The sequence below is a fragment of the Tetrao urogallus genome (assembly GCF_951394365.1).
Source record: "Tetrao urogallus genome assembly, chromosome: 17".
Classification (NCBI taxonomy): Eukaryota; Metazoa; Chordata; class Aves; order Galliformes; family Phasianidae; genus Tetrao; species Tetrao urogallus.
Window position 1 is genome coordinate 6,842,131 of NC_136830.1, and position 13,418 is coordinate 6,855,548.

At 45.9% G+C, this 13,418-nt stretch overlaps 1 protein-coding gene across 1 annotated transcript; it reads left to right on the forward strand.

Annotated features, from left to right (window-relative positions):
* Positions 1 to 1,102: 1,102 nt before the first annotated feature.
* Positions 1,103 to 10,814, forward strand: ANKRD13A (ankyrin repeat domain 13A; the record flags this gene model as incomplete). Its single annotated transcript, XM_079544095.1, has 15 exons — positions 1,103 to 1,198; positions 3,238 to 3,370; positions 3,501 to 3,625; positions 4,033 to 4,078; positions 4,725 to 4,868; positions 5,309 to 5,504; positions 6,073 to 6,139; positions 6,861 to 6,942; positions 7,423 to 7,485; positions 8,070 to 8,199; positions 8,569 to 8,726; positions 9,189 to 9,302; positions 9,656 to 9,807; positions 10,022 to 10,086; positions 10,616 to 10,814. 15 exons carry the CDS (start codon positions 1,103 to 1,105, stop codon positions 10,812 to 10,814), a joined length of 1,770 nt encoding a protein of 589 aa, XP_079400221.1.
* Positions 10,815 to 13,418: the final 2,604 nt, after the last annotated feature.

Below are 13,418 nucleotides of genomic sequence, written 5' to 3' on the forward strand. Positions count from 1 at the left end.
GCCGAGCCGAGCCCGCAACGCGCAGGCGCGCGGCAGCTCCGCCCGCTACGCCGCCAGCGCTATTCGCGAAACCGCTTGCGCTCGGCGGAGCCGCGGCGCCGTAGCCGTCGCGTTGCCCCGACTCAAGATGGCGGCCGGAGGCGCTGCCCTCACCCGCGATGGCCGCGCGCTTTTCCTACTTCCGCGGCAGAGCGGGCGGGCGAAACCAACGCTGCCCGGAGGCGGGGGGGCGCGGTGCGCACCGGGCGCCTCGTCCCGTATTACGCCGCAGCGGCGCCCCCCCCAGAGCGGAGAGTGATGGCGGAGCCGGCGGGCGGGACGCCCCGTATGTAAGTGGGGGGGGAGAGCGGGGAACGGCGACTTCCGCTTGCCCGGGGCCCGCCGGTGGCAGTAGGGTGAGGGCAGAGCCGGCGCCCTTTGCTCCGCACCTGCCGTGCTGTGGGTCGTCCTTACCGCTGCCCTGGAGGGAAAGGAAGGGGCGAAGGGACGGGGGTGAGGAGACGGCCTGGGCGGGAGCTGGGGTTTGAGGTGGGGCCTTGGGATACAGGGGGAAGGAGCAGGGCTCTGGGGGAAGGGGTGGGAAGAAGGAGTGAGGGGCTGAGGAGGGGCCCCGGGAATGGGATCAGAGGGGGGTGGGCAGGAGCAGAGCCTCGGGGCTGAGGGTCTGGGAGGGGGGGGGGGGAAGGGAAAAGAAAGGGGGAGGAGAAGGCAGAATCTGAGGTGTAAGAGGGACCCCAAGGATAGGGGTCTGAGGGGGACTCCAGGAGCAAGGGCCTGAGGGAAAGGGGTAGGAGTGAGGGGCTCAAGGGGAGGCACAGGAGTGGGGGTCTGGGAGAGGGAATGGACGAGGCCACAGGGATGAGGGCTGGGGGGCAGAAACTGGAGCCTAAAGGGGACTCCAGGAGCAGGGACTTGAGGGAGGCCCTAGGGATGGTGGTTCGGGGAAGGGTCCTGAGGGGGAGGCCCTGGGACGAAGGCCTGAGGGGAGCAGTTGGAGCAGCCCTCCAGGGTGTGGGATTTTGCATGGGGCACCACTAAACAAAGCGGGGGGGCGGTGAGGGCAGGCTGCCCGCTTCCCCCGCTCCTGCAGGTGTGTGGCATGATGAGTTCCCCCGGCAGGGCCAGCAGTGCGTTCCCCCTGCACCTCCTGGTGTGGAACAATGAGTATCGGAGGCTGGATGAAGAGCTGCAAGAACAGGTAACTGCTACCCTCCTGGGCAGAGAGAGCCTCGGCTGCGCCCTGGGTCCGTGCCAGGCTGGTGGGACTGTTCTCCTTCTGCATCTATTTGTGGGTTTGGGAGTGAGGTAAGGTTATAGGGATGTGATGGACTTCCATTGTTTTTCTGTGTAAATAAGCAGCAAGCACAGCTTAGCTTAATGGAAAATCAGAGTGCAGCAGAGCTGTTGCTGCTGGAGATGAGGGCAGGCTGTGGCTTGCTGAGGACCAGCAGTGCTTAGAGGCAGCGGTTTTATACTGGCTGGAGTGTTCTCAGCATCTCAGTTTAAAAAAAAAAATAGACTCATTGTTTCATGCTATAGAGTAGAGAAATACAAAGCTGTTCCCTCTTTGGGATGGCTGAGGGAGAAATAGTAATGACGTAAGGGAATAACAGTCTGAAATGCTGCAGCAGAGCTCAGGCTGAAGTATCCTTTGTGCTGAGGCGCTGTGCAAAGGCTCAGGTGCACACTGGGGTGGGGGGGGCAATCATCTGGGAGCAGAACACACTCATTGCATTCTGCCTGGCACCACAAGGACATGATCCCAAGTTGGGCTTTGCCACTCCTGACTGGTGATTGCCACCTGCAGTTCTAACAGTGCTCCACGACTTACTAATGCTTGCTGAGAGCATGCACCTCTCCTGATTTTGAAGGAGAATCTTTGGAATGCAGTTAGCTTTCATCTAATTCACTTAACCTTAATCCTTAACGTCTTTAACCTTGCTGGCACACTGCTTCAGTTTATTTCTATTGCAGTCACATTTTGATGTGTGGACGTTTGTAATCAGATAAGGATCCTCGTGCTGCTTGTCTTTGTGAGACTGGGGCTAAGTGAGCATCCACACCTGTGGGTGCTCCTCATTGTGAGGCAACGAGCAGCCTTTTGAGATGGGACATGTCCATCTCTTACTTTATCTGCTTTTAAATATTATTTTTTTTCCCTTCTAAAGTATTCCAAAGATCTATTTCCTCCTGCTTCCTTGGGATAAGCTTCTTGCTGGCATAGAGGCACGGGAAGGAATCAAAAGGCACTTTGCCAGCTGCACTGGGTATGGCAAGGAGGGGTGGAACCCCTAACTAGTGGCTTACTGGTTAGCAGAGGTCCTTCCCACACTGGAGCAATTAGCATTGGAGTGGTAGGGAGTGGAGAAGCAGATGCATTGGTATTCCAGAACAGAACTGAGAAAAGAATGCTTTAAAATGAAGCTTCCCCCATTGTGTGTGATCTTTCAAACTTGATGCTGTCAGATAACCGCGTTAACTTGCATAATAACTTTCCTGTTCTGCTATTGACTTTCCCCTTTTCCTTTAGTTATAGATGCTCTTCTGTTTCAAATCTCTAAGCTAATAGTGAAAGATATGTAAGGTATGAGTATGTTGTGCTTGCATGTTTTGGATATTTTTGCTTGTGTAGTTTTTTTATTTTTAGTATCTTGTACGAGATGCATTCGCTCTTCATTGTGCTGTGTGTGTCAGTAAAATGGATGCCTTGTAACTTACCATTTGCTTCTGTGCTCTCAAAAAGTGCTACACAAGATTGGTGTTGAATCGCCTGTTGAGTTGTTTTTGTTTCTTTTCCCCCTCTTTTCCCCTTCCTGTTACGCTGTGCGTTGAGTCCTCCAGTGATCTCTCTTGAGCTGTTAACTGTGTGTGTTTCAGTGAACACAGAACTGTTTTGTCCTAGAAGGGACTGCTTCAGAGGGGGAGATATCACAGGAAGAGAAATGAGAAGCATCACTGGGAGCTCAGCTGTGTTTTACAGTGACACCAGTTTGTAGGCCCCGTCCTGCTTCTCATTTCGTTGGGAAGTGAGATTGCAGTGTACTGAGGGCAGAAGGGCAGCGCAGCAGTGTTTGCAAACAGAGTGACTACGTAGCATGAGCTGTGTGGGCATATGTAGGGAACGTTAGCTCCTAGGTTATTCCCAACAAGCTTTATGTGAACTCTTCTCAGTGCATTGTGGTTAACTGCATTTGCTAGAGCAACGTCAGCATTACTTATCTCTTGGATACTCAACAGGATGTTGATCAACGCGATCCCCGGGGCCGCACCTTGCTGCATCTTGCTGTTTCCTTGGGTTACATAGAATCTGCCAAAGTCCTCCTTCAGCACAAGGCAGATGTAACTAAAGAGAACGCACAGGGATGGACAGGTAAAGACTGCTTTAAAAACAGGAGTGGTGTCTTAGTGCTTCTCAGTTGCAGGTGCTGCACTTTGATTCTGCACTGTGCGTTTTGCTCAGAAAGCAAACCAAAACCATCTTGTGCTTGGATTTCTTTCAGTTTTACATGAGGCCATCAGCACAGGAGATCCAGAGATGGTCCATATGATTCTGCAGCACAGAGATTATCAGCAGACCTCCAGGACGCTTGGAGGAGTCCCTGAATTACTCCAGAAGATTAATGAGGTGCTTATTTAGTTGACTCCAGACTGTAAGTCTGATTGCAGTTGTTTGGTTGAATAAACTGAAATGAGACAGACGAGAGTTCAGTTAATTTGAATTTGGGCAACTGAATTCTTTCCCTTCAATTCACATATTGCATAGGCCTGTGGGAGGTGGAGAATTTTTCCCTGACCTTTTGAAATCTGTAGTCGTGTTCAAAGGTGGCTGTTAAGGTGTTGCTGCTTCTGCAATAACATAAAGAAGAATAGCTCATTATAAAGTAACAGCAGACTGAAGTGTTATATGCTTGTTAGACTGAGGCTGTTTGTTTTTGAGTTTTCCTTTATCTAAAACATTCATGGGAAATGCTGTGCTGAATGTTAAATGAATTCTGTTTTGTGAAGTATTCATGGGGTCTTTTTCTTTCCCAGACTCCTGATTTTTATGTGGAAATGAAATGGGAATTCACTAGCTGGGGTAAGAATCCTGATTGTTGGTGCTTCTAAGCAGTAGGCAGAAGGACTCACTCCCACCAATGTCACAAAAGCTCTGCAAAGGGAGAGACTTACTGGCATTGTTGTTCCCTGCTCCTCAGAATACTCACCATCACCTCTCAGAATAACCCTTTGTATTTCTGTATCATAATTGTTCTTTGTTTCCATTCTGTTTGTGGGGTGGTTTTTTTTTTTTTTTTTTTTTTTTTTTACTGAGACTTTAACCACTGTCAGTCACTGAAGGCTTTTCCCAGAGTCTTGCCTGCCTATCTGGCTGTTGGTGACTGCACAGACTTCTTGGAGGTATCTCCTTTGCTTCTGCTAGACTTCTGGCTGACTTCATTTTCCAAGCAGCTATCTATCAGACTGAGATTGGTTTTAGCCCGTTTCACATCTTAGTCTGAATTAATGTCTCATTCCTTTTCACATTAATCTTTAAATTTAAATAATGTTTTTTGTCCCTTAGCTGATCGCTCTGAAAGCTAAAGAGGGCTGTTGTCTTGTTTCCTGTGGGATAATGATCTCAGTACTGAGTAATTCAAGTAGAAGTGCTATTTGTAATGCATGAATTCAGTTTTCCCACCTGCTTAGTTTCTTGAATATTTTCTATTTCTGTGTTGCTTTTGTAGTTCCACTGGTTTCTCGCGTTTGTCCAAGTGATGTCTGTCGCATCTGGAAAAGTGGTGCCAAACTGAGAGTTGATATCACACTGCTGGGGTTTGAAAACATGAGCTGGGAGAGGGGAAGGCGCAGCCTGATCTTCAAGGGAGAAGGTATGCATTGTCTTACCGTGGCTGCAGTGCTGATTGCCAAATGCTGGATAAACCACGATGAGAAGAAACCCTATTTTTGCTCAGAAGATCTGTTGAGGCCGAGTACTGAATTTTAAGCAAGTTTTGTGCACGTTTCCATGAACGCCTTGAAGGTGGGGTTTCATATTTTTAACACAGCGGCTTCACTTCTTTGTTTGGTGTTAATCTGAGATCAGCATTTATCAGAGGGCAAAAATTCTAGGTCAAATTCTTACATGCTTTCCCCCTTTGATTCTCTTGCCTCCAAATAAAATGCAGTTTTAAATGTAGTTGCAACTCTGAGTGCAAAATACAACAAACTGGCTTCCACCCCGATTTGATAGCAGCGTGTGTTGGGTTTTACACTGTGGAGCACTGCTGGTATGTTGTTTGCCTTTTAAAGTGAGGCCCTGTTCCAACAGATGCTGAAGGTTGGGCAGAACTAATTGAGATTAACCACGATGATAAGTTTGTTACCACGGAACGTTTTGAGATTTCCCAACACATGGAACGTTTGACACTGGGATCCATGACACCAAAAAGAAGAGAAGTGGAAAGGCGCCTTACATCTCCGATTATCAACACGTGCCTTGATACAAAAAATATTGCTTTTGAAAGGTAAGGTACGAAATTTCTCTTATAAATCAACTCTGCAAGTGTCCTGATGGTCGTACCTTCCATGTCTGCATGCAGTTTCTTTATCCTGTATCCCCAGTGTTTGCTCAGAGCTTCCCAGGATTAGTCCATGTGTGTTCAGTGAGCCACATTTACTACAGCATCTACACATCCAGAGACAAAGGCTTCCTAGACAGAAATACTAGCACTGGTTCCCAAACTGCTGTGTGGGATTACTTTTGAAATCAAACTCAGCGTTGGGAGCTGGATGCTAGACTAAATAGCTTATTGTAGATTGCCTTCCTCCTCTGTGGCTCAAGTGTCCACATCCGAATCTAAAATTGTGGCTGAGCATGGACTTCTTCCATGAGCTGAAGAATGGGAGCAGCATGACTTTCTTAGCACTGTCATGGTGTGTGTGCATGAGGACACACTGACCTGTGCTTTTGTCTGAGGTCAATAAACAAATAACTTATCAAATATCATTTGTTCAAAGTGTTTTGGGGAAGAAATGGACCATGTGTTGTGTAGGAATGCAACAGTTTAGATACTTGTGTTCACTTTTTGGCAGAACCACATCTGGATTCTGGGTATGGAGGACTGAAAAAGCAGAAGGTGTGAATGGTTATGAAGCAAAGGTAAAGCCATTCTGTACAGCTAAGGGGTCTCACAGCTAACTGGAATGTTGTTGTGTTTTGCCTTTATTTCTTGAATATTTTAGGTTCTAAGTTAGCTGTCGAGGGCTTTATTGTGTTACAGAACAGGGTAGTAGTGAGGATCTTCAAGGGTGCTGAACTGATGTGAGGAGCAGGTGGTGCCTGTGGCACATCCCCAGGAGCTGTGGGGGAGGAGGAGGATCAAAGCATTTCAAGAGAAGAAGGGAAAAAGATTGAGTGTAATTGTTAGAACTGCCTTCCAAAGAACAGAACTGAATTCATTCTTGTTGTAATTCCTGCACTGTTGAAAGAGGAGGAACCATGGGCACTCTCTAGTAACAGTACTGCAAGGAGAGACAACTGATGGCAGCAAGAAACTGGTAGCAGAAATTCAAGCTCCACCTTGGTTGGTTTGTGGTGTTTCTATTCTATCTGCTTGCCCAGCAGGTGGCTGTACAGCTTCAGCCTTTAGCAGGGAGCTGTCAGGAAAATGGTACGTGGGGTTTTCATTATACCAAAGGGAATAGAAAATCCAAGTGCAGCATTTCCAGGTGATTGCTGATATGTTAAGGGTTAAGATCTTCGTCAGTGAAAAGCAGATCCATGTTGCTTTATTCTATCTTAGGCTCATTTTTCTGGCTCTTCTAGAGGCAGTGTTAGTTTGGTAACCTGTGGTGATTCTTGTCCTTCTGCTCTTCTAAAGGTGTACATGGCAAACAATGTAAATATAGTCACAAAAATCAGAACGGAACACTTAACAGAAGAGGAAAAGAAAAGATATAAAGGTAGCTTTCCTATGGAATTGCTGAAATTAAATACAACCTTTGGCTCTCTACTGCCTTCTTTTTAATGCATTCGTGCCTTTACTTTGTTTTGGCCAGTTCTAAAGGCTCATCTGGACTTTGTTTTCTTAGGCTTTCTGTTCATTTCTGGTCCCACGAGCCTTTCAATGATTGAACTGGAGTAAAAGATGGGTTGCTGGTGGCCTCATATGATACCTTGCCTTGCTCTGGGGTCACCAGGGGAGGCACTGTGAATAATAGTGATCTGATGATAGAGACCTGGAAATCCTTGCCTCTATTCTGGATCTTGTATCCATCTTACTCTGTCACCTTTCGGTGCTGGGTTTGCCTGTTGAAGCTTACAGGGAACATGGGCTTCCTCTTCACTGTGACTGGCTTACTGTACTCTGAGTCAGAAGCCTTGCTTGTTAGCTTGCTGCGTACAAGATTTTGCTGCTGAGTTGTTTTTCATGTTGTCTGAAGCTGACAGGAGCCCCTTGGAATCGTTTCTGGGTACAGTGGAGCATGAGTACGGTGCTCAGGTGAGTGTCTGACCCCACAGCAGGACCCTGTGGCACAGAGGTCTGTATTGATAGCTGTATGCACGCAGAATCTCTTCCTATTTCCTTAGCAACTCAGATAATGAGGTTTGAATTTTCCCTGGGGAGATCTTTATTTGTTCTAAACCCTCAAATGTTCCTGCATTAGTACTATGTGCTTCCTGTTTGAATGCTCCCATGAAGATGATGTAGAATCCTATAGCAAAACGAGCTGGGATGTGAGCAGCAATGGTAAACCAGAGCAAGGTGTTCTGAGTAGCCTATGGATGATCTGGGAGCTGTGCTCACAGACCAGCAGGACCCTCAGGTGGGAGATGATGCTGGTGTGGTATCAGAAACACGTAGCAACTCTGTATCAACACTGTGTCCTGTGGGCTTGTTTTTTCTTCTGAAATGGGTTGTTAGTGGCCCCCTATGGCTTTAGAAACCACCTTCAATCTGGACACATTTAAACACAGCAGATACAGATTTTCTAGCTGCTAGGAGAGATAATGAGCTCCTTCATAAGGGGTATGTACTGCTTGTTTTGTACTTCTGTGGTCTTTTTCTTTCTTGCTATGTAGAGTGCAGTGAAGACAACAGAGTATGCCACAAGTAACAACCCTACTGCTATTACTCCAGAGGAATACTTCGATCCAGAGTTTGATTTGAAGGGCAGGGATATAGGAAGACCCAAAGAAGTCACCATTCGAACGCAGAAGTGAGAAATAAAACTTGTGACTATTTCCAGTTTGCCTCTTGTCTGTCCTCTAACCTCTGCAAACTGTATTTTACAAGCATCCAGTACAGTTTCACTCTCCTTGCAATGTTAATTAAAAGAGGCATCTTGAAGTAATCAGCTGTGGACTAATTCTTAGTTCTAGTGCTGTAACTTCTCAAATACCTGACCCTTCCCTATTGCAAGGTGTCAGGAAACTCCTATGGTTTGTCTCTAGCCTGACCAAGAGTGTGCTTTGGTTTCTCAAAGCTATTGCTCTTGGTGTGAAGCAGGTGGAAGCGTTATGTATTTTGCTTTTTCACTTTCCAGAATTGTATACTCAGGATGCTTTTACACAACTTATCCTTTCAGATTTAAAGCGACCTTGTGGATGAGTGAAGAGTTTCCCTTGTCCCTTGTGGAGCAAGTAACTCCAATCATTGATCTGATGGCCAGAACTAGCGCTCATTTTGCCAGACTAAGGGATTTCATCACTCTGGAATTTCCACCAGGGTTTCCTGTCAAAATTGGTAATGTTTCACAATCTCTATTCTAGCGTCTTCATTCCATTCTTTGTATTCTTTTTTTTGCATTCTTTGTAATTTTTTTGCAACATATACTTACAAAAACCATTTCAGTTCTACCAGTCATCTTGCCACACGAGAACCAAGTTGTGTCTGCAAACATGGGATCCAAATTCTCAGTATAAAAGCATGATTTTAAAGATGGTGTAAGTTAATAAGAATTAGCTGTTTCTAGCCCTTTCCTTGTGGTTTAAATGTGTTTGGTTTGGCAGTTTTTTTTTAATAACCTCATGGGATGTAGAGGCAAAGTGACAAAGACCAAGGGCAAGGTCTTGGCAATCTGAGCTGCAGATCACTTAGTTGTTGTGGCATGCTGCTTATGGATTATATGAGATAATATGTGGCTGCAGGTGTGAAAATGAATGACAGACTTCTTTCTGATACAGATTTTGTTGTGTTTTTTAATAGAAATTCCCTTATTTCATGTGTTGAACGCTCGAATTACATTTGAAAATGTCAACAGCTGCAGGACAGCTGAGAGAACATCATCACCAACGGGTGGAGGTGTACAGGGGGATGCAGGTGAGGGGTGAAGAAAGCAGTGATGGCATCTCTGTGTGTTTCTGTTTGTGGAGTGAGTAGAAGAGCTTTCACATCCATTGCAAATAACCCCAGAGAAGTCAGAGCTACTGGACTGTTTCTCTCTTCCATCCTTTTTTCTTCCACTGATTTTTGGCATGGTTAAGCTACCTCACCTAAGCCTGTACTGCATTTTACTGCCACGCTTGTTTGCCAGAGCCTCTGGCTACATGCAGGCAGGTGGCTTATCTGCATTTTTGGAGTTAATCATGTACGAACATCCATTGGATTTCTTTCTATTAACGACTTGCACAAATATACTATGCCATGTTTTCAACTATATTTTCCTTCCATAGGTGCTAATTTTGAGGTTGACCAGTCAGTGTTTGAGATCCCCAAATCTTACCATGTCCAAGATGATGGTAGGAACATACATGTGCACGATGAAGATAACGAGATTATGCAGTTTGCTATTCAGCAGAGCCTGTTGGAATCCAGTGGAAATAAAGTAAGTGTGCTGTAATCTGTTCAGTGCAGATCTGTCAGCTTTGACAAGAAATGTGCAGCAATAGCTGTATCTGTAAATTAAGCCATTGTGTACAAAGTGCCACGTCGGATGGATTTTCCAAGAACCTCAGAGGAGAAAAACAGAGTAATTTATTTTGAAGAAGAAATAAGAGTGAGGAGCACTGCCAATCTATGACATGTTCTTCCATTTCTAGGAAGTGGGGGCGCATTCCAATGGAGCAGTTGCATATTCACAGGACTTCAATATACAGTATCAGAGGTAACTAATTAATTTTCTGTCAAGTCACGCACAATAGACCAAAGAATGTCCAACAGTAGCATCAAGCTTTTTTTTTTTTCTGAAGACAGGTGGCAGATGCACAGAATTCAAGGTCTGTCTTGCTGTGCTGCTTCAGTCTTTCCTCTTTTTTATTTAACAAGCCAGAGCTCCAGGCTGGGCCTCACTAATCTGTATAGTCTGTGCCTTCAGCTCAGCTCCAGAACTGACCTGCATACGTCAGGCTTTTCTCCTGATTTTTTTTCTCCTATTACACACAGCCTTTCTGTTCTGCCATTAAAGCTAGGAGCTTGGCCCCTCGGGGTTGGTGTATTCCTGAGGAGCCCTAGAACAAGTTTTACATATGCCTGTTAGTGCTGCTGTCTTACACTGAGAGCTGCTTTCTGCCCTGTAAGGTTGTGATCCAGGTTTGCAGACTGAACACAAGTTGCTAGGTTGGATCCTTGCAGGAAACATGAAATAAGCTCCATCTCTTCTCCTTCTCAACGTTCTGTCTTTCTGCTTTCTCCAGGGCACTGCAGGAGAGCTATCTAACGAGCACAGGTAACTCACAGAGCAGCAGCCCTAGCGAGCCTTCTAGCTTTGAGAAGGACTTGCAGCTTGCCATGGAGCTGTCTGTCCGGGAGCAGGAGGAGCGCGAGAGGCAGCGCCGTGAGGAGGAAGATGCAGAGCTGCAGCAAGTTCTACAGCTTTCTCTTGTGGAAAAATAACTCTTGATAATAAGGGTGACCAAATCTGTGCGAAGCTGGAGGCTTTCAGAGCTCTCAGGCCGGAGATAGCTCCTGGATTGCTGAAGTAAACATTTCACCTGCCTTCTTCATCATCACTGTAATATCAGCTACAACAGCTGATGGTTTTTAAATTGTCTTTTATTATTTGAGGGAGATTCAGTGACTGGGCATTCTGTGTTTAGCTGCCCAGCTGTGCAGCCTAAGCTGTGACATTCTTTTACCTGAACACGTTTATTGAAGAGCAGGTGGAAGGCTTGCTTGGCACCAGGCCTGAGGGTTGCGTTGAACTGTAAAAAAACCTGATTTATGAGGAGTTCAGAAGGGAAACTTCATTACTTACCAAAGAAATGCTCATCTGCGTAGTCACTTGGGAATAATTCAAAGCCATTGTCTCTGTTCCTTCCAGTTCTTACGTGGAAGGTATCTCTATGCATTCACATACGTACAGTAGTTTCCATGCTGACAGATGCTCTGTTAGTGTTGTTTATACATGATTATTTCTTCTCCAGTCACTGAGACTTTTATCATATGCTCCTGCTTACAAGGGATAATTTTATACTTGAACAGCTAATCCAAGCATGAGATTAAACTAGCGCTTTCTGAGATCAGACAAACCAAGCAGCCAGTACAATTCTAGCTCCTCAAGTGGGACCATCCTCCTAAAGTAGCACTTTCTGCAGTGATTCAACACCAGCTCGTTCCCATAGTCAGAGGGCAGCAAGGACGTAAGCGATAGATACAGGTGCTTGAGATGGCTGTGCGTGTGCATGCGTGTGGGTGCTGCTGAATTCAAACAGGAGAAAAGTCAGTTGAGATTTGAATGTGTACTTATTGCAAGATGAGTTTTAATTCTGTCACCCGAAAGGGAAAATGCCTGTTGCTTTTTAAAATTCAAACGCTTATCCTTCATGTGAATACATACTTTTTTATCTGAATCTTTTTATTGACTTTTAAACCAAGCCGAGATGACTGCCCTCCCTAAAATGCTATCGTTACAATTCACAAACAGGTTTTAACAGCTTTCCTCAGGTCTTTCCTCCTACAGTAGGGTTGTAGCTGTTCTACTTGCACTCCTGTCAGTGTTTACAGTACTCGCCCTGTGACTCTCAAGTGCACTCCACACGTACACAACAATGTACGCCCACAGGGAGGCCTTACAGCAGTTGAACATCAGCAGTATTGCTCTGTCCCAGCTCACAGTGCTGTGAGAACCTATGGTACGTATGCTGTCATCTTGCTGCCTGACCCTGCACTTCTCCTCGGGCAAACCAGGGCAGCTCTGTGCAACCAAATGTTAACTTTAAAGTCATTATGACACGACCAGAGAGATGGGTGGTAGCTTAGACCTTCATTTTTAAACCAATAATCCATATTTCTTTAGGCAATTAAAATTCAGTGTCTATTGTATCATGCTTAACCTTGCAGCTTGTAACCCTCCATAGCTTCCTGGTGGCTGCAGGAATGGGGAATGCAACTCTTTGCATGGGGGCAGAGGGGCTGTGTTGGAACTGCATCTTTCTTTGAAAAGAGGATTACTGTGACTTTCTGGGTTGCAGAAAAGGGAATAAGCCTTGCATTCAACTCTTGATGACATTATGGGTTAAAAGATAAAGTTGTGTTGGTTTTGTTTGTTGTTTTATTTTTCCTCTAGCGGAAATAAAGAGTGCTGTTACCTTTGTAAGACTGCTCTGTGACTTTGCTTTTTGCTAGTGAGCATCTCCAAGGTGAGAAGGAAAAAATAAAACGGGGATCAGTGAACTGTCCTCAGCAAATTAAAGGCAGGCTGGTGTTGAGGCTTCAGTGCTCTTGGTCAGTTCTGTATGCACCTTCTTGTGAGTAACAGATGGAAGAGAGCAGCAGTGAGTTGCACTGCTATGTTCATATTAACACTGCTGTCTGAAAATTAAGCCTGTCAATTTTGGTTCCCTGAACAGCCTTTGAGGTTATGTGGGAAAGCAGAACCTCGGTCACAAAGAGCTGCATCTGTGTTCTGAACCTATGAGTAACCTCTGCAGAGCGGCACCTAAAGGTCTGTAAGCTGTGGCTCCATTTCTGTGCTGTGTGGCAATGAGACAAAGCAGGGGCTGTTGGGCTGTTGTTCTGGGGTTGGGTTATGTTCCATGGTAACTCACAATGCGCTTCATTTGGAAATCCTTGTGCTCGTTCTCCTCCCTTGTCCTGCAAGCAGTAAGCTCGCAGCTGGGCTGTGGGACTGCTACAGCTGAACGTCCATGAATAAATAAAGGAGTCCTGCAGTGTTTACTTCTCTTTTATTCGTACAGAGAGACAGAGCAGGGGGCGAAGAATGAATGCAAACAATGCTGCTGCAGGGAGCTCAGCTCAGAGCTGCACCCACAAACAAGCACACAGCTATGGGCACAGTGTTACATGGAACAAAGGATGCAAAAAGCAGCGAGTCAGAGCTCCGCAACTACGGAGAAGATCAGAAAGAAACATCCTGCCGTTAGCTTGCTCCCTCACGTGTGCTTCGTTGAGATTAGAAACGAGGTCTGTTCCAGGCCAGGCTCATTTACTGATGCACAGAGCAGCAGCAAAGGGAACCCCCAGCTCCAGGAGTTCTCC